Source organism: Lissotriton helveticus, chromosome 10 (genome assembly GCF_964261635.1).
Source record: "Lissotriton helveticus chromosome 10, aLisHel1.1, whole genome shotgun sequence".
Lineage (NCBI taxonomy): Eukaryota > Metazoa > Chordata > Amphibia > Caudata > Salamandridae > Lissotriton > Lissotriton helveticus.
In genome coordinates this window covers 972695298-972718234 of record NC_136071.1, presented here as the reverse complement: position 1 = coordinate 972718234, position 22937 = coordinate 972695298, and the positions used below count along the sequence as shown (strand labels likewise).

Genomic DNA, 22937 nt, shown 5'->3' with positions numbered 1-22937 from the left:
ATTGATGCCCTTTTTATAGTTTTTAATTTCACCCTATTGAGTGATATATGTATCTATTCCCGTAGGTGCTCAGTAACTCTATCCTCACTGTCCTGATGAAGACCCTAAACTGAGGATTCACTCGCCCTTATGACTGGGGTCGAAACGTCGACAACATTACTCTACAACATACACGTCACGCTAGGATTTGCCATTTTTGGTCTTCGTGTATTGTTTGTATAGGGAACAGAGTGATCTTTTATAGACAGGAAATGCTTCAAGATTAATTTTGAATTGTTTACAGGACACAATTCCTTTTCTTTGTCCCTCAATCTATTCCAACCACCCCTACCCTACTGAATCTGGAACCCCTCCTTTTACACTCATTGAGCACTATTTTGAATAATGACCAAATTCCACGTTATGTAATGTATGAATCAAATACTATATAACTGTGTATAAATTGAATACCACTGTTTACAGCTGAATTAAATTCAGTTTTGTTCTGACATGACTGTTGTGTACCTTTGAAATATTTACTGATGAAATGAACTCTATTAATATGTTGTGTAACCGACCACTTCTTTTTGTAACTACCTACTGACCCAGGTCGGTGAACCAAGGGTTTACCCCATTATCACCTACCACCCAAACCAGTACTGTCATCTTCTGCTGGGCTTCAGCTCTATATCCCTGCTATGTCATCCGCTGCCTGACCACCTCAAGCCGGAGTAGTTGTGGCACTGGCGAAGCTTGTCCATGACACAAACACAGTGAACATGTATCTCCCTAGTGCACAACTCTATGATTCCACCACCTTCTCATTTCAAACCAGTGAAAGATGTGTGAAGAAGAAAGGGGCGATGAATTTAGATGAAGTCATAGCAAGTAGGAGCGAGGACGGTCCAGTGATAGATTTATGGATGGAGCGGGTGAGAGGTTGGTGAATGGGTAGCACAGAGTGGGGTGACAGGTCAGGTTAGGGCAGTCAGTGAGAGAAGTGGAATAGGAAGTAGTGGAGATGGGGTGGTGAGGAGAGACCAGGAAAAGGAGGAGCAGAGAGAGTAATAAGATATGTGTGGACATCCTGAGGGTATTTGAGGGGCTAGGAAGATGAGGGCTATGACGGGAAGGCTAGGATGGAGGTGGGGGTGTTCAAGAGGCAGTAAAGTAGAGAATGGGTGAAGATAAGGGTTAGAACGGTGGAAGGAAGGCTGGGTAAGAGTTGAGCATGCCAGCGTTGTGATCAGAGTAAGAGTTGATGAGGGAGGATGAAAGGGGAGAGGCAGTGGTGGGTGGGAATGGGTACCATGGGATGAGAGAGAGTGGTTAGGCTGGGGAGTGAGAATGAGGTGGGATCATATTGGTAGTAAAAGGAGTGGCACTGCTTTGTAGGTTGCAGGTAGGGATGAGTCCCTTGTGTTTATTTGGGTATGCTTGAAACCACAAAAGAAGTAGGAAGTAGGAAAAGATTGCACAGCTGTGCACATTTGGATTCACTTTAAATAGATATTGGATCATAACATGCCCGTGCATTGCTAGACGTATGCAAGCACCTATGCTGTACTCACCTTTAGTTCCCTTGGTGTATCACCCAAAGATGACAGTATTACAAGAAGGGGCTTTGAAAAAGACTAAAGCTAAGTTCAATATTACCTGTTGGAGGAATCTTTATTTAAATGGCTAGTTCCACACCATGCAGCAGTTGTTTTCTAAAAAGACGCCCTCTCCCATGGACATTTTTCTATATGTCAGATTCCCTGTTACCAGCGGGATCCTGTTAAGCACATAACACGTTTGAATAGCGGGAGACCATCCTTGACGAATGGTTGACTACAGGATGCTCCCCCTTGCAGGATCCGTCTGCTCCTTTTAAACTTGGCTGAAATTTCAACCATTAAGTGGGTCCGTAAGTATGATTTGCCCACTACATACACTGCACACTTTAGCGTGTGTGCTGGTATTGCACTCATGTGGCTACCTCCACTTTTGTAGCCACCTCACTATTTTTCAAACTACGGTCCTGAAGAAAGCCTTACGACCATCGTAGAAGGCTGAAACATGTTGACCTATATCTAAGGGATATTGAAGTAACATTTTTATCTTCACTACACCCTATCTTTATTTTTAACCATGTCCTAAGACCCTTTAAATAAAGTTTTTCGTTTGGGCACTTCTTAGAGACATTTTTAATCCCACCACTCTCTGAGCACCCAACTCCCAGAGGACTCGCCTCACTGAACCAAAAAAACCAGCTCCGCTGTTGTCAGGCGTTGTAGCACAGCTGGGTTGAATTTGGCAACCCAGCTGGGACCCCAATGATGAAGCATGCCACCAACTAGGTTGGTGGGTGAGGGGTATTTTTACAAATCCATTGGATGTCTGTACAATGCTACATGATATTGAGTCAACGCAAGTGGTAACACTTATTTGTGGGTTTGTCCACGTTGCTTCTTATAGTATTTTGGGGAAGAGGACGCACCCCCATATTTTTTCCTCGCTCTCTTGTTATCTTTTTTATTTGGTATCTATATTATACCATGGGCTATATACCACTCAAACTTCAGCTCAATGCACTGCTAGATACAGGTGGACTATAGACATGGGACAGGAAATAATTGACAAACAATGGGTCTACTGTTGCACTCAGCCAGAACAAATTTCCTCTAGTAGTCGCTTACGCATCACGCATTACAAATTATTTTAATTTTTTTTTTTTTTTTTTATTTGCATTTTTCAAACTCAACATTACAGGCAAGAAGACAGCAGCAATTTCACTTCTTCCCCCCCCCCCCCCATAAAGTCCAAAGATTTCTTCACAGTTCGGTGATTCGGATACCCAGTGCCCTGTGGCACCCATCTTGGTCATCCTGTTGCACCTCATCCATACCATCAGCGTCAAAATTCTCACCGTGACCCATACCTAGATCCCCCTCCCCTACATCCCTCCCTCCAACCCGTGATGGTGTCGCCACTTGGACCAAACTTTTCGAAATTTCTTGGGGCATCCCCTCGCCTTGTAAGTCACTCTCTTGGCTGCCATATACAGGTCCAGTCCCCTTCGCCATTCCTCCAGTCCCGGAGGTTCCGGTACCCCCCAATACTTAGCAATGTCCCTTTTCGCTACCACCAGGGCCAGGACGGGGAAAATGGTGAGTGGGCGTGTCAGATCCACCTCCGAGGTCATACCTAGCAATGCCAACTTGGGGTCCCGGGGGATCGGAGCCCCCAAAACTTCCTCCAGCTCCCTGAAGACCTGTGCCCAATAGGTTTGAATTACGTCACATGCCCAGATCGTGTGGTAAAACTCCCCATCGCATTGGTAGCATCTAAGACACCGCGGGTCATCCACTTTCCCCATTTTACTAAGTTGCAGTCTGTCATAGTAGGTCCTATGGAGCACATTAAACTGAATAAGACGCAGTCTCGACTTGATCGCCACCTTCCGGGGATGCATCAGCGCTATTTCCCAGTGTACGTCTTCCATCTCACCCACCTCTGCCTCCCACCTCTCTCTAAGTTTTGCCAGGTCACCCAGCATATTGTTCGTCAAGGTTTTGTAGGTTAAGGAGACCGCCTGCCCCGGTATCTGCTCCTGGAGAAGCCGTCCCTCCAATGGTGCGTATTCCGGGATGTCGGCAAGCGTGATGTTTTGGGCTCGCCATGCGTGTCTTAGTTGAATGTATTTGAAGTGCTGTGTGTTATGGAGGCCAAACTCATTTTTAAGAGCCTGAAAGGACTTCAGCTCTCCCTTGGCTATCACGTCTCCTATGGTGGAGATGCCGATGTCGTCCCACCTTTGAAAGCCGCGTAGTTTGTTCAGTTCAGCCAGCCAGCGGCAGTGCCACAACGGGGTTTGTCGCGTGGGCTTCTTTTCCCACCCCATACGTTTCGTGGCCTTAGTCCATGCGGCGAGTGTGAGAGACGTCGCCGGGAGGAGCGGGGCCCTTCTAATGCCACCATAAAGGTAGTGCATTATATTGTGTGATGACATTTTGTCTCTCTCTAGGGCATACGTCGAGTGGTCCGCCGGGGCGTGCAGCCAGTCGTTAATGGGTATCAAATGTTCCGCCCAATAGTATGCCTCCAGGTTAGGTAGCGAGATCCCCCCACTGTACTGGTGTCTCTGGAGTGTAAGCAGGGCCACCCTGGGGTGTTTGCCTAGCCAAAGAAAGGATTGTAAGTCGGCATGGATCTTAGCGAAGACCCCAGTCGGGAGTGGGTAGTATTCGTTCTGTAATGCGTAGAGAAATTTTGGTAGGGTTATCATTTTATACATAGCCGCTCGGCCCAGGAGTGTGAGTGGGAGCTGTCTCCAGCGGTCCATATCCGCCACTGCATTCAGCATGATCCGTCCCAAGTTCCTTTGGAACGATATGGTCCTATCCAGGGTTATGTATATCCCAAGGTATTGGAAGCCGTCAGCCGCTGTTAGCCGTCTCTCTGGTAGCCTACCCCACCGGTCCCGTCCCCCCGGGTCATATAGAATCGATTTATGCCAATTAATTCTATGACCCGCTTGTCTCCCGTAGTGCTCTAGTTCCCGGAATAGCGCTGGGATGGTGGTCTCTGGTTTCGTTATATATAGCAAGACATCATCTGCGTAGAGTGAGATCTTTTCTTGTGTCGGATTCGTGTCAGTGCCTGTAAAACCAGAGATGTCCACATTTTGCCGGATCCGTGCTGCTAGTATTTCTATGGTGAGTGTAAAGAGGAGGGGGGACAGGGGGCAACCCTGGCGGGTGCCTCTCTGGATCTGAAACTCGCGTGAGAGCGTCTGGTTCACCCGTACCTTCGCTTTCGGGGTAGAGTATAGGAGTTGGACCCATTTCACAAAGTTTGGCCTAAAGCCAAACCTGTGGAGGGCTGCAGTAAGAAATGGCCAATGCACCGCGTCAAAAGCTTTTTCGGCGTCCAAGGAGAGGAACCAGTGAGGTTCATCTCGCCCCCGCACTTCCTGTAGCCAGTTATGAGTGCGTCTGAGATTCATTTTAGTCGCCCTGTCCGGCAAGAAACCCGATTGATCTAAGTGTATGAGGTCTCGGATAACCGCCCTGAGGCGGGTTGCTAAGATGGTTGCTAACAATTTCACCTTCGTGTTGAGGAGGGAGATAGGGCGGTAGGAAGCACAGTCCTCCCGTGGCTTGCCCTCCTTATAGATCGGGACAATCGTCGCCATGACGAGGTTTGGGGGGAGCTCCCCCTCTTGGTATGCACCAGTAAAGAGGGCTTTAAGAAGTCGTGTCAATAGGTCCGCTAAGCGCTTGAAAAATTCAACCGGGAAACCATTCGGTCCCGGGGTTTTTCCCGGCCTCAGCTTGGCGATGGCCTCCCGGATATCGTCGGTCGTTATGTCCACCTCCAAGCCCGCCCGGGCCTCCGAGGACAGCGCCCGCAGTTCTATCTGTTCCATGTACTGTAGCGCTTCCTCGCAAGTCACTAGGTCTCTAGCTGCGTAGAACTGTTCATAATGGGCCGCAAACGCTTCAGCTATCCCCGCATCAGTGCTAACAAGTGTCCAGTCCGCTCCGTGAATACTATCCACCCACCGAGCCGCACGCTCCTTTTTACTGAGCCACGCTAAAAGTTTGCCAGACTTGTCTCCCACGTTGTAGAGACGATGGAGGGTGGCAAGGGATTGGGTCTTTGCCTCGTTAGTCACCAATTCTCGGTATTGCCTCTGGGCGTCAAGGAGTTTTCTGAGAGTCTCGACCTGTTTGGATGTCTGATACTCCCTCTCCCACCCTAAGACAGTCTGTTCCAAGGCCGTGACCTCAGCCTGGAGTTTATGCCTTTCGTCTCCCAGTCTGCCCTGTATCCTATCTCGCAGGACCGGCTTCAGGGCTTCCCAGAAGGTGACACTCGACTCCACCGACCCTTCATTTTCGGCGATATAAACGTTAATGTCTGCGCGAATGCCTCACAGTATGGCTGCGTTTTGGAGGTCCCAGGCTGCTAGGCGCCAGGAGCCTCTCGCGGTGTCCCGGGTACGCCCTACCTTTACTAATAACGGCGAGTGGTCTGATATACCCCTGGCCTTATATTCTGCAATGTCATCTACCTTCAGGTATTGTCGGGACATGAAAATATAGTTTAGGCACGAGAACACCCTGTGGGCCCCTGAGTAATATGAGAAGACCTGGTGTGTCGGATGTAGCCATCTCCAGACATCCGTGAGTCCTAAGTTAGCCACCTGTCGTGATAGTGCGGTCTGGTGCCCCTCCCTACCCGGCTCCCCGGAACGGTCCTGTGCTATACTCATTACATCATTGAAATCGCCGCCCACCACTTGTACCGCGTCCGCAGTGTCTAGTAGGATATTCGCCAACGCTGTGAGCGTTCGTGCCTGCAGTTTGGGCGGTGCGTATACCGAGATTAGCGTGTATGTGCGCCTATTCCAGGTCCCCTGCACCCCAGCGTATGTACCCTGTGTATCTATCCAGGTGCGTGTGATGCAGAATGGGGAGGTTTTTTTGATGATGACCGCCACCCCTCTGGAGTCGGAGGTATAACCCGCATGGGCCAGGACTCTATGTCTACCCCTAGCAATGAAGGCACACTGAGTACCCTTGAGATGGGTTTCCTGCAGGAAGGTAACATCCGGGTCTACCCTTTTAATGTAGGCATTCACCAATCCTCTCTTGACCTTAGAGCCCAGACCGTTAACGTTCCAGGTCAGGACGCTTACTCCCCTATCTCCCCCCTGTGGATTGCCTACGGCACTCGCCATTCGAAAAAGCGGTAATTATCTGGAGTTAATCTCGGGCCTGTATATGTGGTGTGGAGGTTCAAAGCGTGTCACTGCCTCTCCTCAACTATTGCCCCCCCCCAATTCTCCCTCCCCATTCCCCAACTTGAATCAACTTGGCACCCCCCACTCCCGCCCCCTCCCCACCTCCCTCCCCATCCAGTCGCATCCTAACACAGGACAGAAGTGTCCGCAGGAGTAGGCCTGTCGCCCACCCACCCATCTCTCCCCTCAAAAAAAACAACAGAAAAAACACTCAATAAAACATGTTAAACAAGAGAGCGTGTCAACTTGCGTGCTCCTCCATGCCGGGCTGCCATCATTAAGAACCAGGTGCACCCCCACTCATGAATGTGAGTCTTGAGTGTCAGGGTCAGGGACACTGCTTAGCCCTGAATCGTCATGTTCCATGTCTCGGATCGCCTCTACCAACGGGTGAATTGAGCGCGACCCCCCTTCTTCTTCTTCCCCACAAGAGGTCCGATTCCCGGTCTCGTCTTCATCATCTCCCTCCGACCGAGCTTTGCTCCGCAAACAGTCGTATCTGGATCCCACCAGGGTGCTTTCTTTCCGCGACGCCGATCGTCCACGTCGAGCACCCCCTGAACCGTGTCCTTGGTAGGGCGTGGCCGGGGTTTGTCTCCTTGCCCGCCGGGACTTCAATCTCTGTGCTTTAGGTACCTCCCATTGGGGTCTGCGCGGTGGTGTTCTCTTTGGTGGAGTATAGGGCGTTCCTCCAGCCATTGCCAGGCATCCTCCGGGTGATTGAAGAAAAGTGACTTCTCTTTGTAGATGACCTTCAACTTTGCCGGGAAGAGGAGCATATAAGAAATATGGAGTTCTCGCAATTTCGCCTTCACTGCGTCAAAGGAGCGGCGCTGCTTCTGTACCTCTTGGCTGTAGTCCGGAAAAATCATAATGGTCGCGTTTTCCAGACAGATCTCCCCCATTTTTCTTGCTTCTCGCAGGATCAGATCCCGATCTGCAAAGTTAAGGAACCTTGCGATTATCGGTCTGGGTCTCGCACCCTCCGGCGGTCTCATCAAGAGGGCCCTGTGCGCCCTTTCGATGATGAAGCAGGATGAGAACCTCACAGTCGGGAAGGTTTTGGTTAGCCAGGCGTGGAGGAATTCTGCCATATTCGTTCCTTCAATTCCTTCTCTAAAACCCACGAAGCGAAGGTTATTGCGTCTTGCCCTATTTTCGGGATCATCCACCTTCCACATCAGTTGGCGATGGGATGCTTTGAGTTCTGCCATGTCCTTCCTCAGGGTCGTGATCGAATCTTCGGCCTCACCCAAACGTGTCTCCGCTGTGGTCATCCTGTCTGACAAGTTCCGGAAGTCTTGCCTTAGCAGTGTTACTTCGGAGCCTACCTCGCCGATCTTAACCTCTAGAGCCGCTCGGGATTCCTGGATGTCGGCTCGTGACGTCTGGATGGCTTCCATCAGGAGATCTGTGTCGGACCGTGCTCCAGAGGTGGTGTGGAGGGCATCCGCTGAGTGTTTAGGGGCGGCAAAGTTGTCCATTGGCCCTTGCTTGGCGGGCTTGGGGAGTGTGTCTTTCTTCCCCATAGTGTACAGAGTCTCGACTTTACCCCCGTGGGCCACTCGCGATCCCCTCGGTCTCTCACTATCTGGCTGGAGGTAGATGCAGGTGTCCTCCTGAGGCCGTTACAACGTACGGTGGTTCCACCTCCTTATGAGGAAGGCGTCGTGAAGCCTGTTGCCTTTGTCCTGTTCCACGAGGGCCCCGGGTCGAATGGCCAGCCGAATGCAGGGCCCAGGTCACTCTTCCGTGTCCACCACTACTTAGGGCTGCAGGTTGTGGTATTCATAGCACTCAATGTTCAAGACCGCCTCTCCTCAGGTGTCTGGGGTGCTCCCTCGCCTCGCCCCAGTCCCCGACCTCGCTTGAAGACCCTCCCTCGGAGGGGGAAGGGCACCCTATTGAAGGAGGTGGTGCGGGGGCCCCACGGGGGCGAGTCCCTTATGCGTGGGCGGAGGGCCGGGTCAATGAGCACAGCCACCCCCTCAGTTCAGGATCCGAAGGGGTCCCGGCGCTGGTCTGCAGTAGCACCCTCGGGCGCTATTTTGCAATGGCAGCCGCCATCTTGGTAAAGGCGCCGTCTCCGCGATGCGGGCGGTCCCCCGGGGCCCTGTCTCCGTCCTCCTCGCTGCCCACGGCCGTTGCGCCTCGCTCCCTCACCTCCCGGTCCGGCAGTCGTCCGCTGGAGAGCCTCCGTTCCAGCCTACCGCCTCTCCACAGCCACGGGCGCCATGTTGGTACAGTATATCGGCTCCACCGGAGCCCGCCGACGTCCCACCGAGGCGTCTGGAGACCACGCCGCATCGCCCAGGGGGACTCTCGCCGGGGCAGCCGATGCTGTAGTCTGTTTCGGGGTCCGGGGACCCGGAATCTGCGCCGTCCTCGGGGTTCGTGTTAGACGCCCGCCATCTTGCCACCGTCAGACCTCCCGAGTCAGCGCGATCGATTCGGTGATTAGCCGGTGCACAGGTTCGTAAGGGTCACGTAGGGGGTCCGTAGGGGGTCTAAGCGCTTCAGGACGACCCTCACTCAATTTTGGTGGCTCTGGGGTATTTTGAAAGGCGGATTATGGGCAGCTCGCCGGGAGCTCCGGAAAGTCACTTCTTATCGGGCCATGCTGTTGGCCACGCCCCTCCACGCATTACAAATTCTTGCACCGCACGTACTACACCCCTGTCAAACTGTGCAGGTACAAACTGCGCGATAACGATAAATGTGACAGATGTGGATTGGAGGCCACGGGCTTTCTGCACCTAGCTTGGGAATGCAGCGCTGTACAGGTATACTGACGACAGGTGTTTTTAGCACTAGAGCAGATGACATCGTTTAAGCTTCAGGCTTCCCCCCTGCTGGCTCTACTAGGGAACACAGAGAATCTAGATGTGGCGCATCAGCGATTTGTGTCATGTGGTCTCTTGTTGGCCAAAAGGAGATTAGCATGTAGATGGGGACGGGCAGGGTACCCATGTTTAAGTAATGGATCGAGGATATGATATTCTGGCAGGAACAAACCTTCACATATGCTGAGCTCCTCCCTTTAACTTTGCGCCCTAGAGATATATGGGACCCCCTCAAAGCATATCTACTCACGCATCCCATTGACGGCACGTGCACTACACACGCGCCCTGATGCAAGCAAGGCATGCACGACCCACGTACTAATAGGCTACACTACACAAATACAGAAGTTGTATTTTATGTTCAACCGGACACATTGTTTGATTGTAATTGGAAGATTATTATATGAGACCGCTGTTAAATTAATTAATGCCCTCAATGAGGTTTTGGACGCTGCTGTGTAGTTTCATGTTGTCGTACAAAATGTATAAGCATGTATCTACCCAAGTAATGTATACACTGTGCTAGATTTATGTCTAACAAATTAAAACAAATAAGAATTAGATATTGGATTTGTAAAGAGGTAAACAATATCTGAAAAAAATATAATTTTTCTTTTGATCCTTTTGCTAGAAAATCAGATGGTGTCCTTACCGACTGAGATATTTCATCTTGATTTGCTGAAGGAGATCAACCTTGATGGGAATTCCATGTCTCACCCTCCCCAGGAAGTCTGTAAAGGAAAACAACTGTACCCTATCGGAAGGTACCTCCAGAGTGCAGACGCCAGGGATGGTACGTGGGGAATGCCTGTTCTAGTCACATTAGAAAGAGCCCTCTTCCTAGCAGATGATATATGTCAGACCCAAAGACTAACTGCAATTTAACATACTTCTCATGCACTTTTACGTATTCCATCATGTTTGGTCATGCTTGCTCACCTGCCACTACAGCAAACCTTATTTGTGTTGATTCCTTAAATTTTAGTTCATGTTCATAACTGATTTGAAAAAGTTGACATTTGTAAACCCAGTTTTATTTAATTCCATTAAACATGTGATAGACACAGTGTGAAAATGTATTTAAATGCCTGTGCAATTAAGTTAATTCCGTCGCTGAAACTGGCATTCATGCACTTGCATTTGGAAATAAGGATCTGATAAACTCAGAAAAGAACCAACTAAATATACAATGCATGAAATTCCAGTTCTTAAAATGTCCACCATTAAACTGATAATGTCTTTCTTTTTTTATCTTTCCGTTTTAAATTTCGTAAATGCCCAGTTTAAATACTGAGCTTTAATACACTTTGTTTCTTTATTATTCTGCCGCTATTTGAGGTTACCTGCAAGTATGTCTGGTGTTGGCCAGCACTGCCTTTTGTGAAGTGCTTTTGACCAGGTCGGCACTAACGGAAATACTGAAATAACATATATAAATCTCCCTTTGTATTGCTGTTAAATTTCCTCTTTTTGCTAAGATTAACTTTCATTCTGGCACTCTTACTTTTATCATTAAAAATAAGTGCACAAAAATCCCAGCATGCAAAGTGGTGCTAGCACAGGGGAGCACAGTAATAAGCTCCTCCTACCTAAACCCAGAATGTTCACCTTTGAGCCCAGTTCTCCAGTTTCATGACATTTCTGGTTATGTTTATTCCTTTTTAGGTCTCACCTAGACAGCGCATGCGCTGTCCCTTTGAGACGTATTGTGTTCAATCTGTGGGCTTCACCCTGCCCATTGATTTTTCATTTGTTAGTCTGAGTGTCCTTTGAAAATGCTTGCTTTCACGTGGTCAATATGTTGTAAATGTCCCTCCTTTTGGTGTGTTTTTCCCTCCCACAGAGCATGGACCAATTGCATGTAGCCTTACGCTTTTGAGCTTGTATGTTTGTTTTTGGGAACTATTTTATTCTTTGTGTTTCTGTAAGCTACGTTTGTTCGTTTTTCATCGGCAAAGTTTTTTTGTGTAGTTGCCTTCGGTGAAGCTTTAAAACATCGTGTTGTATCTATGGAAAAGGAAGGCTTTTTTTCCTGCTTTTCCTGTTTCGTTGGTGAAGCTTTAAAAGATTGTGGTATTTATGTGCTTTCTGTGGCAGCTGCAAGGCAGCATGTGTCACCGTATTATTTAGCTTTCTCTCAGCAAGGCAAAGTCTGTAGCCATAAAGGCTTTATGCTTTATTTTTAATGTTACACTTTATATCGTCTTTGCTTTTTTGCTATGGTGTTGTATCACACAATCTCTATTTTATTTCCCAAAAATGTAATTAAAATCAACTTTGAAACTAAAGTGTATTTCGCCTTTTTCTTATTTGCTGCACATAGTTATATGTTCCAGTGTTGCCACTAGACCTTCGTTTTGCAACTTTATTTACATGTGGACATCACCTTCATATTTAAAGAATTATAAGCAAAGAAGAACAGATGTTGTGTAATAGTTACAGCATCTGACTTTAAAGCTTGGGAACTAGATTTGAGTCTCGGCGGGAGGCTCAACATCTTGTGATTCAGGGCAAATCACAAAATATCTCTGTGCCTAAAAATAAATGTGTCTATCTGTAACACTGGTGCTAATGAAAAGAGCTTCCATCTGTTCGTGTCGAGTTAGTAGTATATAATACATCATAGCAATTCCCAATACTTTATAGGGTCTTCCTAGCCTTTTCAAAGCTATTTCTTTGCTTTTTGTTTTCAGTGTTGTATCACGCAATCTCGCTGCACCACCCTTTTTGACCCCTTGTGGAAAAAGCAGCCTGTTTTTCAGACACCCCCTTCACTTTTCCATCTTTCTCACAGCACAGCTGACTATTATCTTTTAGCACACAATGCATAAACAACGCGGTGTGAAAGCTTTTAAGTTAATTAAAACACTGACTATCTTTACAGCTAAGCTAAAATACTCTTTGATATAGGAAAGCAGACTCCTTCCAAAACACAGCATTTACGTATTCATCCCGGTTCCAGCATACCTGACTCCATCCTCTAACACCCCATACGGTTTCAACAAAGAGGTGTGAGTGCTTTAAAGCCAGCTAAGGTGCTGAAGGTAGTAGCCTACAGGCTTCAAGCCACAAGCTTAAAAAAAGGATTATTAAAAGGTTGTACAATACAACTGATGCAATCCCTGCTTTTATCAATAAACACCAATGTTGAATAGGCTCCAGGCCAGAATAAAAACATAGAGGATTGTTGTGTACGTTTCCAGTGGCATACCCTGACCTTCATGCTATTTATTCCAACAGACATTTTCCTACTGCTCTGGAGGTCTTGGAGACAGGTTTTATAAACCATGGCCTCTCTTAATTACTCTGGAATAACTAGATTTTGTTTACATTATTATATATCAGCTTCACATAGGTATATTTCACTGTTATCACTGGAAAGGTATATTTCACTGTTATCACTGGAACATCGTTTTGTAACTACATTTACATTTATATTTGGTCTTCACCTGCTTCACGTTTAAAAAATGTTATGCAAAGGAGACAGGATGTGACATAACAGCTACTGTGACCTACTTTGAAGCTGGGTAACCATCTTTAAGTCTTTGTGAGAGGCTTAACATCTTGTAATTTTGGCGCCCAGTACGACAATCTTTGTTGGCACCCCAACAGCTTTTTAGGTTTTGCCTGCACAGTGCTTGCATTGTGCTCATGAGGTTTCACCTCCACAGCGCTTGCTTGTGAAATCTATTGTATTCAATATATGTTAAAAGGGGCTTATATTCTGCTCCCACTTCTTATTTGTCCATGTGCTTGTCACTTTAATTTTCCTTTGTTTCTATTGGCTGTAGTGTTGTATTTTTTTTTTTTTAGTGTGGTTCTCTTATCAGTATCCCATAGCCCAATTGCTCATTCTCATCCGCTTTTATGGCTAAAACTTATTTTATTATGTTAAGGCTGGGATCTAACTCCTTTTAACTAATGTTTGCATACTTTCGCTGATGCCTTTGAAGAATTCTTTTTGTGGCAGCACCCACGGCTACATTTCTTTGTTTCCCCAACACTTTTATTATTTAGGCGTGCTTGTCGTCTGCAAGTCGTGTTTTTTGTTTGTCCGAAATGTGTGCTTGTACATGATGTTGAGAAGATGCCGAGACTCAAACCGTCTCCCAGTTCCAAGGCCGGCAGTTCTGGCCTTTACGTCACATCCTCTATCCTGCCCCTTTGCTTGTTATTATTTTTTAACAGTCTCAAACATGCCACGGTTCTGAGATTCCAGTGGCTCTTTCATTTGGCTTCCACAATAAAATAGCCACCATTATGCATGTATGACTTGTCTCCGGCTGATTTGCATGTGGCTGGTTCTGAATTGGGTTGGTGAAGTGAGTTAAAGAATGATGATGGATTCAACCCAGATCTGTGACTGGGGGTGAGTGTCTAAAAGGTTTCAGCGCTCTGTCCATCATCTCCTTGTGTTTGTTTTTTTTGCTCTAACTTGGCAGGGTGTGCCCAAACGTGGGTCCCTTGCTCACTTTGCCACTGGATTCAAGCTAGCCTGGCTAATGAGGGGTGTTACCCCGAAACCGGTCACAGGATGCTGTTTCCGGTCCAGGGAAGACCTGGCTTGGCAGTTCTGGCTGGACTGTTCCCATGAGGAACTGGGTCAAGACTGATTTCAATATGGCTGGGTCTGAACTGGGGTGGTGATTTGAGCTAAAGAATGAGGAATGATTCAACCCAGATTTGTGACACGTGGTGTCTGAAAGGTCTCAGACACCACGTGTCACAAATGCATCCATCCATCCTTCATCTCCTTGTGTTTGCTTTGTCTCCATTCTCACCTTCCTAGTTTAAGGTAATATAGGTCTCATTCATGTCTACTGCTGGTCACCATTAATTGTGCTGGCCTTCATTGTACTGTATTAAACATTGTAATCCGACACCGGAAAGGTTTGTTATGGAATAGAGTAGAAAGTACTCAGCAGGAGCGCTTTTATTTTTGAACTATTTAACATTTTCACAAAAAACAAGAAATCCAGAAAATATTTATTTACTTGTTGAGCCAACGCTGAGACGCGAACTCGTCGTCCCAGCACCAAGGTCGGCAGGTCTAACCATCACGTCACATTCTCTGCCCCTTCACTTATATTTTCGGTACTCTTTTTAGGGCTCGCCTGCTGATGCGCTTCTGCGCATAGCTGGCGAAGCTCTAGTGCGGCATAAACAGACCTTAACCACCACTGGCGATTCCCCTGGCGATTCCTTGCAGTGCATGTGCTTTTTAGGTCATTGCGCAAGCGCAAGCCCTAAAAAGCGCGTGCACAATGCCACCAGCCGCCTGCCTGCCTGCCTCGCATTACCACATCAAAGGCAGCCCAGCCTCCCTCCCACAAGCTTATCAGCGTGCGCTCACACATCAAAGCCATCAGCCTCCCTCCCACCTCCCCCCTAATTGCTTTGCTTTCACTTTCACGGCCGCAAGGCCATGAGCTTCTTCAAAGGGATCCGCTCCCCACGCCCCTCTCCCCCCGCTTGCATTTCCCGTACTTGTTTTTAAACTTGTCCCGTCTTCGCATGTGGTGCGCGCGCACCCCTGCTTTCACTTTTGCCGTCTTGTTCATATTGCTTGGCAGTCCCTTTCTATTCTAGTCTATTTCAGTATTTTGTTCTCAGTATCTATGATTCCTAATACATTTGAATGGTAAGTGAGAAACCTGTCCCTCTCACGGAACAAAAATAATTTGTGTTACAAAGTCCTTCTGCCGGCAAGTATGAGCGCATTCCACGTGACTGCTGGCGCTTGAACAGAATCACTGACACGCAGTATCGTCCAGATACCCCCTCCGACTTTAGGGGGTGTGTGACAGAGCCCCGCTGCTCCCTTTTAATTTCTTGCTAGCTGCAGCTACCACCTACCAGTGCATTTAAAGAGCTCCGCTGCCTCTGCTCTCATCCCGCCAGTCCCCCTGCTCCCCTCCTGTCTTGCGCCCGCACCGTCCTCCTGCACCTTTCCCTCTGTTTCACGGCGGCCCCAGTGTTTCTCTCTCGTCGCTCCTACACTGCTCGTGTTTTACTCTTCGGGTGCTTGTATCCCCCAGTAGGTCCCCTGCTGCCAAAGCGCCTGTGCCGCCCTTGTTGACATTTCCCCTTACAAAGAAAATATTTTAACAGCTTGAAAAAACGTACAGTGTGATTAAATTCACAAACACATATAACCATGTTCTGAGTTATGATACGGCTAGGCGTCTAGGGCAACAATGTATTGTAATTTCACGTGTCCAAACTTGCAAAATAGTGCCAAAGTAGCATACTTCCTATGGTCCGGCAGTTGACTACACCTCTCAGTGCCCTACTGCGAGCGCACCACTACTGAGCTCATTTGCTTCCCCCTTCAGCTTTACGTTATAAGCTCTCCCACCACCCTCCGGGCACAAACAGAGAGTTTCCCTTCCTCAGACGCTAATGTCCTGTCTGGAGATGCCTCTTCCAGTGTCATGTGTCATTGTTCAAAGCGGCAACCCTTGTGAAGTTTACAGTGGCACGCATGGTATTGCAGGCTTTACACGGCAACTCACCTCCTGCAATTCAACCTAAATGTGTAGGCATCATGGCAATATGAGGCACAGTGGAGGCACGGGCAAAACTGAATAATTTGGCATTCCGTACTAGTCATATGAGATAACAAACAAGAATACGGACGGAGCGCTGAGCTTAACAGATACTCACCCGAGCACTCTTGGGCCCCCTCGTGTCTGCCCAGGGCATTGCGGTGTGGACAGAGAGCCAGGCAGATGCACTGAAATATTTTGCCACTCGCGCGCGCTCGCCCCCGTTTCCAGCAATGTCACATCTGCCGCTGCGGAGGGGAAAGCGCCATGTCTGCGGATCAGCATCTGATCCGCAGTTTAAAGCAGGCAGTGAGTTTAGCCCTTAAGGAGCATCAAAAGAGTGATTACCTCAGTGATAGAAGTGGGCGGGGACGGAAGGGCACGGCGTGCCCCTACTTCTAAAAAATTGTTCAGTCCGTTCCCCTACTTCTTGCTTTCAAAAAAGCGTCCCGGGACGGCAAGAATAGTCCAACTTTAAAATGATAACTTTTTTCTTTCCGCTTCCAGGGGCTGCTCGCACTTCTCTGTTGAAGTCCAGAGGCTGCAGCAGCCCCCGCCCCCCCTGAGCTCGCGCAGGCCGAGGGCAGGCCACTGTCATTCCGATTGAGGCAGATTAGCCCCTTTAGAATGACAATGCGCCCGCCCTCTGCCTTTAACATATCAAGTGCCCCTGAGATCGGAGTTGGTGATTAGAGAGGAGCTTTCCCCAAGCAGAGTACTGTGGGGAACTTGACACCTTTGTCAATGTTGTACACAGAGTGAAGTGAACTGGGCAGGAGCAGTGACCACAGTGACCCGACAGAAGAGGCGACAGGAAAGGAGAGGTACCAGGGCAGGAGAGGTGTCGGGGCAGGAGAATTGACAGGGCAGGATAGGTGACGGGGCAGGGGAGGTGACGGGGCAGGGGAGGTGACGGGCAGGAGAGGTGATGGGGCAGGGGAGGTGACGGGGCAGGAGAGGTGACGGGGCAGGGGAGGTGACGGGGCAGGGGAGGTGACGGGCACGAGAGGTGACGGGGCAGGAGAGGTGACGGGGCAGGAGAGGTGACGGGGCAGGAGAGGTGACGGGTCAGGGGAGGTGACCGGGCAGGGGAGGTGACGGGGCAGGAGAGGTGACGGGGCAGGGGAGGTGACGGGGCAGGAGAGGTGACGGGGCACGGGAGGTGACGGGGCAGGGGAGGTGACGAGGCAGGGGAGGTGACGGGGCAGGGGAGGTGATGGGGCAGGGGAGGTGACGGGGCAGGGGAGGTGACGGGGCATGAGCTAGAGCGGTGAAAGGACAGGAGCGGTGAAAGGACAGGAGCGGTGAAAGGACCAGGAGCGGTGAAAGGACCAGGAGCGGTGAAAGGACCAGGAGCGGTGAAAGGACCAGGAGCGGTGAAAGGACTGGAGCGGTGAAAGGACCAGGAGCGGTGAAAGGACCAGGAGCGGTGAAAGGACCAGGAGCGGTGAACGGGGCAGGAGCAGTGAACAGGGCAGGAGCAGAGAACAGGACAGGAGCAGGGAACAGGACAGGAGCAGGGAACAGGACAGGAGCAGGGAACGGGACAGGAGCAGGGAACGGGACAGGAGCAGGGAAGGGACAGGAGCAGGGAACGGGGCAGGAGCAGGGAACGGGGAAGGAGCAGTGAACGGGGCAGGAGCAGTGAACGGGGCAGGAGCAGTGAACGGGGCAGGAGCAGTGAACGGGGCAGGAGCAGTGAACGGGGCAGGAGCAGTGAACGGGGCAGGAGCAGTGAACGGGGCAGGAGCAGTGAACGGGGCAGGAGCAGTGACTGGGCAGGAGCAGTGACTGGGCAGGAGCAGCGACTGGGCAGGAGCAGCGACTGGGCAGGAGAAGCGACGGGACAGGAGAGGCGACGGGGCAGGAGAGGCGACGGGGCAGGAGAGGCGACGGGGCAGGAGAGGTGACGGGGCAGGAGCAGTGAACGGGGCAGGAGCAGTGAACGGGGCAGGAGCAGTGAACGGGGCAGGAGCAGTGAACGGGGCAGGAGCAGTGAACGGGGCAGGAGCAGTGAACGGGGCAGGAGCAGTGAACGGGGCAGGAGCAGTGAACGAGGCAGGAGCAGTGAACGAGGCAGGAGCAGTGACGGGGCAGGAGAGGTGATGGGGCAGGAGAGGTGATGGGGCAGGAGAGGTGACGGGGCAGAGGAGGTGACGGTGCAGGGGAGGTGACGGGGCAGGGGAGGTGACGGGGCAGGAGAAGGAGAAATGACGGGACAGGAGAAGGAGAAATGACAGGACAGGAGAAGTGACGGGACAGGAGAAGTGACGGGACAGGAGAAGGAGAAGTGACGGGACAGGAGAAGGAGAAATGACGGGACAGGAGAAGGAGAAATGACAGGACAGGAGAAGGAGAAGTGATGGGACAGGAGAAGTGACGGGACAGGAGAAGTGACGGGACAGGAGAAGGAGAAGTGACGGGGTAGGAGAAGTGACGGGGCAGGAGAAGTGAAGGGACAGGAGAAGTGAAGGGACAGGAGAAGTGAAGGGACAGGAGAAGGAGAAGTGAAGGGACCAGGAGAAGGAGAAAGTGAAGGGACCAGGAGAAGGAGAAGAGACGGGACAGTAGAGGGAGAAGTGACGGGACAGGAGAAGTGACGGGACAGGAGAAGGAGAAGTGATGGGACAGGAGAAGTGACGGGACAGGAGAATTGACGGGACAGGAGAAGGAGAAGTGACGGGACAGGAGAAGGAGAAGTGACGGGGCATGAGAAGTGACGGGGCAGGAGAAGTGACTGGGCAGGAGAAGTGACGGGACAGGAGAAGTGAAGGGACAGGAGAAGTGAAGGGACAGGAGAAGGAGAAGTGAAGGGGACAGGAGAAGTGACGGGGACAGGAGAAGTGACGGGACAGAAGCAGGCTACTGGGCAGTTAGGAATGCTGCTGAGCTGGGCAGTTAGGAATGCTGCTGAGCTGGGGGGTGATTTCGATAATGGGGACCTGCGTGAGCTAAACGAAATTCGTTTTGCCTTCAGGATTTCGCAGCACACGCAGGTCTCCATGGACGAAATCCGCCTCCACTGCAGTGAAATCAGGCAGCAGCTCGGCGGCAGCATTCCTAACTGCCCGGTAGCCAGTCCGGCCCTGGACAGGAGAAGTGAAGGGACAGGAGAAGTGACAGGGGCAGGAGAAGTGACGGGGGCAGGAGAAGTGACGGGGGCAGGAGAAGTGACGGGGAGGAGAAGTGACGGGGGCAGGAGCGGTGACGGGGGCAGGAGCGGTGACGGGGGCAGGAGAAGGGAGGGGGCAGGACTGTTCCTATTGGGTGCAGAATCTAGACTGATTTGCATATGGCTGGGTCCAAACTGGAATGGCATGGTGAGCAAAGAAACAATGGATTTAGGCACTGATCTCTGTACTGGGGTGAATGTATGATATTGTTCTGCATTCAGTTGTTCTTTTTGCTATATTATGATTGAGCAGCTAGCTGGCGACATGAATATGAAGGAGCCTTTGTGGGTTTCCGTGAGTATAGATTCTCCTGAAGAGTTCCTTTCTCTTCTGAGCCCTGCATAACACGTGTACAGGAGGAGCCCTGTATTCATGACCTCAATGTTTGAGACAAAAAATAATCATGGATTTCTGAACATTGAGTAAAAGCATTAAGGTAACATGTTGTTCCTGGTTAGTGTTTGCTTTTTCCTGAATTAAACCTCAAACATGTTTATCCATTGTTTTAATTAAATAACGTTATAAGCTGTAACTGGTCAGTGAAATGCTAAACGTACTAAAAATTGGTATGTTTTGCTATTTCTAGCCACGCCCCTGACTCCGCCCACTGATTCAATCTTCGGTTATTCCCGCCCCCTGATTCTCCACCCACAGTTCCCCTACTTTTTTTTCCCCACTTCGACCACTGGATTACCTCATTTAGCAAGGAGAGTGCTAGTTTAAAGTAATGACCCAGTGTTGCTTGCACACTTCTGTTTCACTTAGTGTGCATGCAGTGCCTTAGTCTTTTTCACTGGGCCGGGTGGGCCCGTCTCTTCTCTGCTTTGCCCCTCTTTCTCTCTCTTCCACTGCCTCTCTCCATGACCCAGTCTCTGGCGCTCCCATTGTCTTTCATTTATGGGCATGGCGCAGACAGCCACAACAAAAGCAAATGCAGACACATTTCCGAGCAGTTGGACAGCATTCACAAGCAACAAACAACTTCACGTCGCACAAACCAACGCACGCTAGGGTCAGTACCACGGAAAAACGAAAGTATTGGCCTCATCTCAAAACTAGGGCTATTTATATTTCTTGTTTAATTTACCTGAAGATGTTCTGTTTGTTTTACATGCCCCTGTGCTGCTTCCTTTCCCTGGTGTCTCGCTGCCTCCACCGTGAACGTCTCCACTGCCCCCCTACTGCTACATCCCTCCTGCCCCCACCAAACCTCTGCTCCATTCCATCCACTCCCTTTGTTTATATTTGCAGTTTTATATGGTTGGAACGTGACCCGAGTGATTTTACATGAGCACCAATGATATAACACAAGGTCACATTCATTCTGTTTACCTATGGGGATGTTAATAAATTCGCTTTACATGTACTTAATTCTCCATACACCTACATGTACCAGTACTTAATTTGTAAGTGCCAGGTCCTTTGTCAGGAGGCCTCCACAGCTTGCATCACCCATGGCCACTGCCAGCGCTGCCAATGACAGTACCTAGACAACTAATAACCAGCACACGGATACAAGTGTGACAATTCACACTATTCCAGGCCCCCACCGCTATAAAAATGGTGTAGGAGTCAGACATTTTATCACCCTCACTCTATCGCCCTAACTCCTATCTATCCTATCTATCTATCTATCTATCTATCTATCTATCTATCTATCTATCTATCTATCTATCTATCTATCTATCTATCACCCTCACTCTATCTATCTATCTATCTATCTATCTATCTATCTATCTATCTATCTATCTCCCTCACTCTATCTATCTATCTATCTATCTATCTATCTATCTATCTATCTATCTATCTATCTATATATCGCCCTCACTCTATCTATCTATCTATCTATCTATCTATCTATCTATCTATCTATCTCCCTCACTCTATCTATCTATCTATCTATATATCGCCCTCACTCTATCTATCTATCTCTATCTATCTATCGCCCTAACTCTATCTATCTATCTATCTATCTATCTATCTATCTATCTATCTATCTATCTATCTATCTATCTATCTATCGATCTATCGCCCTCACTCTATCAATCTATCTATCGCCCTCACTCTATCTATCAATCTATCTATCTATCGCCCTCACTCTATATATCTATCTATCTATCTATCGCCCTCACTCTATCTATATATCTATCGCCCTCACTCTATCTATCTATCTATCTATCTATCTATCTATCTATCTATCTATCTATCGATCGATCTATCGCCCTTACTCTATCTATCTATCGCCCTCACTCTATCTATCTATCTATCTATCTATCTATCTATCTATCTATCGCCCTCACTCTATCTATCTATCTATCTATCTCTCGCCCTCACTCTATCTATCTATCTATCGCCCTCGCTCTATCTATCTATCTATTGCCCTCACTCTATATATATATCTATCGCCCTCACTCTATCTATCTATCTATCTATCTATCTATCTATCTATCTATCTATCGCCCTCACTCTATCTCTCTATCTCTCTATCTATCTATCTATCTATCTATCTATCTATCTATCGCCCCCTGCTGCTCCATCCCTCCTGCCCCCACCAAACCTCTGCTCCATTCCATCCACTCCCTTTGTTTATATTTGCAGTTTTATATGGTTGGAACGTGACCCGAGTGATTTTACATGAGCACCAATGATATAACACAAGGTCACATTCATTCTGTTTACCTATGGGGATGTTAATAAATTCGCTTTACATGTACTTAATTCTCCATACACCTACATGTACCAGTACTTAATTTGTAAGTGCCAGGTCCTTTGTCAGGAGGCCTCCACAGCTTGCATCACCCATGGCCACTGCCAGCGCTGCCAATGACAGTACCTAGACAACTAATAACCAGCACACGGATACAAGTGTGACAATTCACACTATTCCAGGCCCCCACCGCTATAAAAATGGTGTAGGAGTCAGACATTTTATCACCCTCACTCTATCGCCCTAACTCCTATCTATCCTATCTATCTATCTATCTATCTATCTATCTATCTATCTATCTATCTATCTATCTATCTATCTATCTCCCTCACTCTATCTATCTATCTATCTATCTATCTATCTATCTATCTATCTATCTATATATCGCCCTCACTCTATCTATCTATCTATCTATCTATCTATCTATCTATCTATCTATCTATCTATCTATCTATCTATCGCCCTCACTCTATCTATCTACCTATCTATCTATCTATCTATCTATCTATCTATCTATCTATCTATCGCCCTCACTCTATCTATCTATCTATCTATCTATCTATCGCCTTTACTCTATCTATCTATCGCCCTCACTCTATCTATCTATCGCCTTTACTCTATCTATCTATCGCCCTCACTCTATCTATCTATCTATCTATCTATCTATCTATCGCCCTCACTCTATCTATCAATCTATCTATCGCCCTCACTCTATATATCTATCTATCTATCTTTCGCCCTCACTCTATCTATCTATCTATCTATCTATCTATCTATCTATCTATCTATCTATCGATCTATCTATCTATCTATCGATCGATCTATCGCCCTTACTCTATCTATCTATCGCCCTCACTCTATCTATCTATCTATCTATCGCCCTCACTCTATCTA

General features: G+C 48.6%; 1 protein-coding gene across 1 annotated transcript in view; it reads left to right on the top strand.

Annotated features, from left to right (window-relative positions):
* LRRD1 (leucine rich repeats and death domain containing 1) overlaps positions 1-22937 on the top strand; it is a 234684-nt gene that overhangs the window by 165464 nt on the left and 46283 nt on the right. The window contains exon 4 of the mRNA XM_078664403.1: positions 10247-10408. Within this exon, the coding sequence (XP_078520529.1) occupies positions 10247-10408 (162 nt within the window). The remainder of the gene's footprint in view (positions 1-10246; positions 10409-22937) is intronic.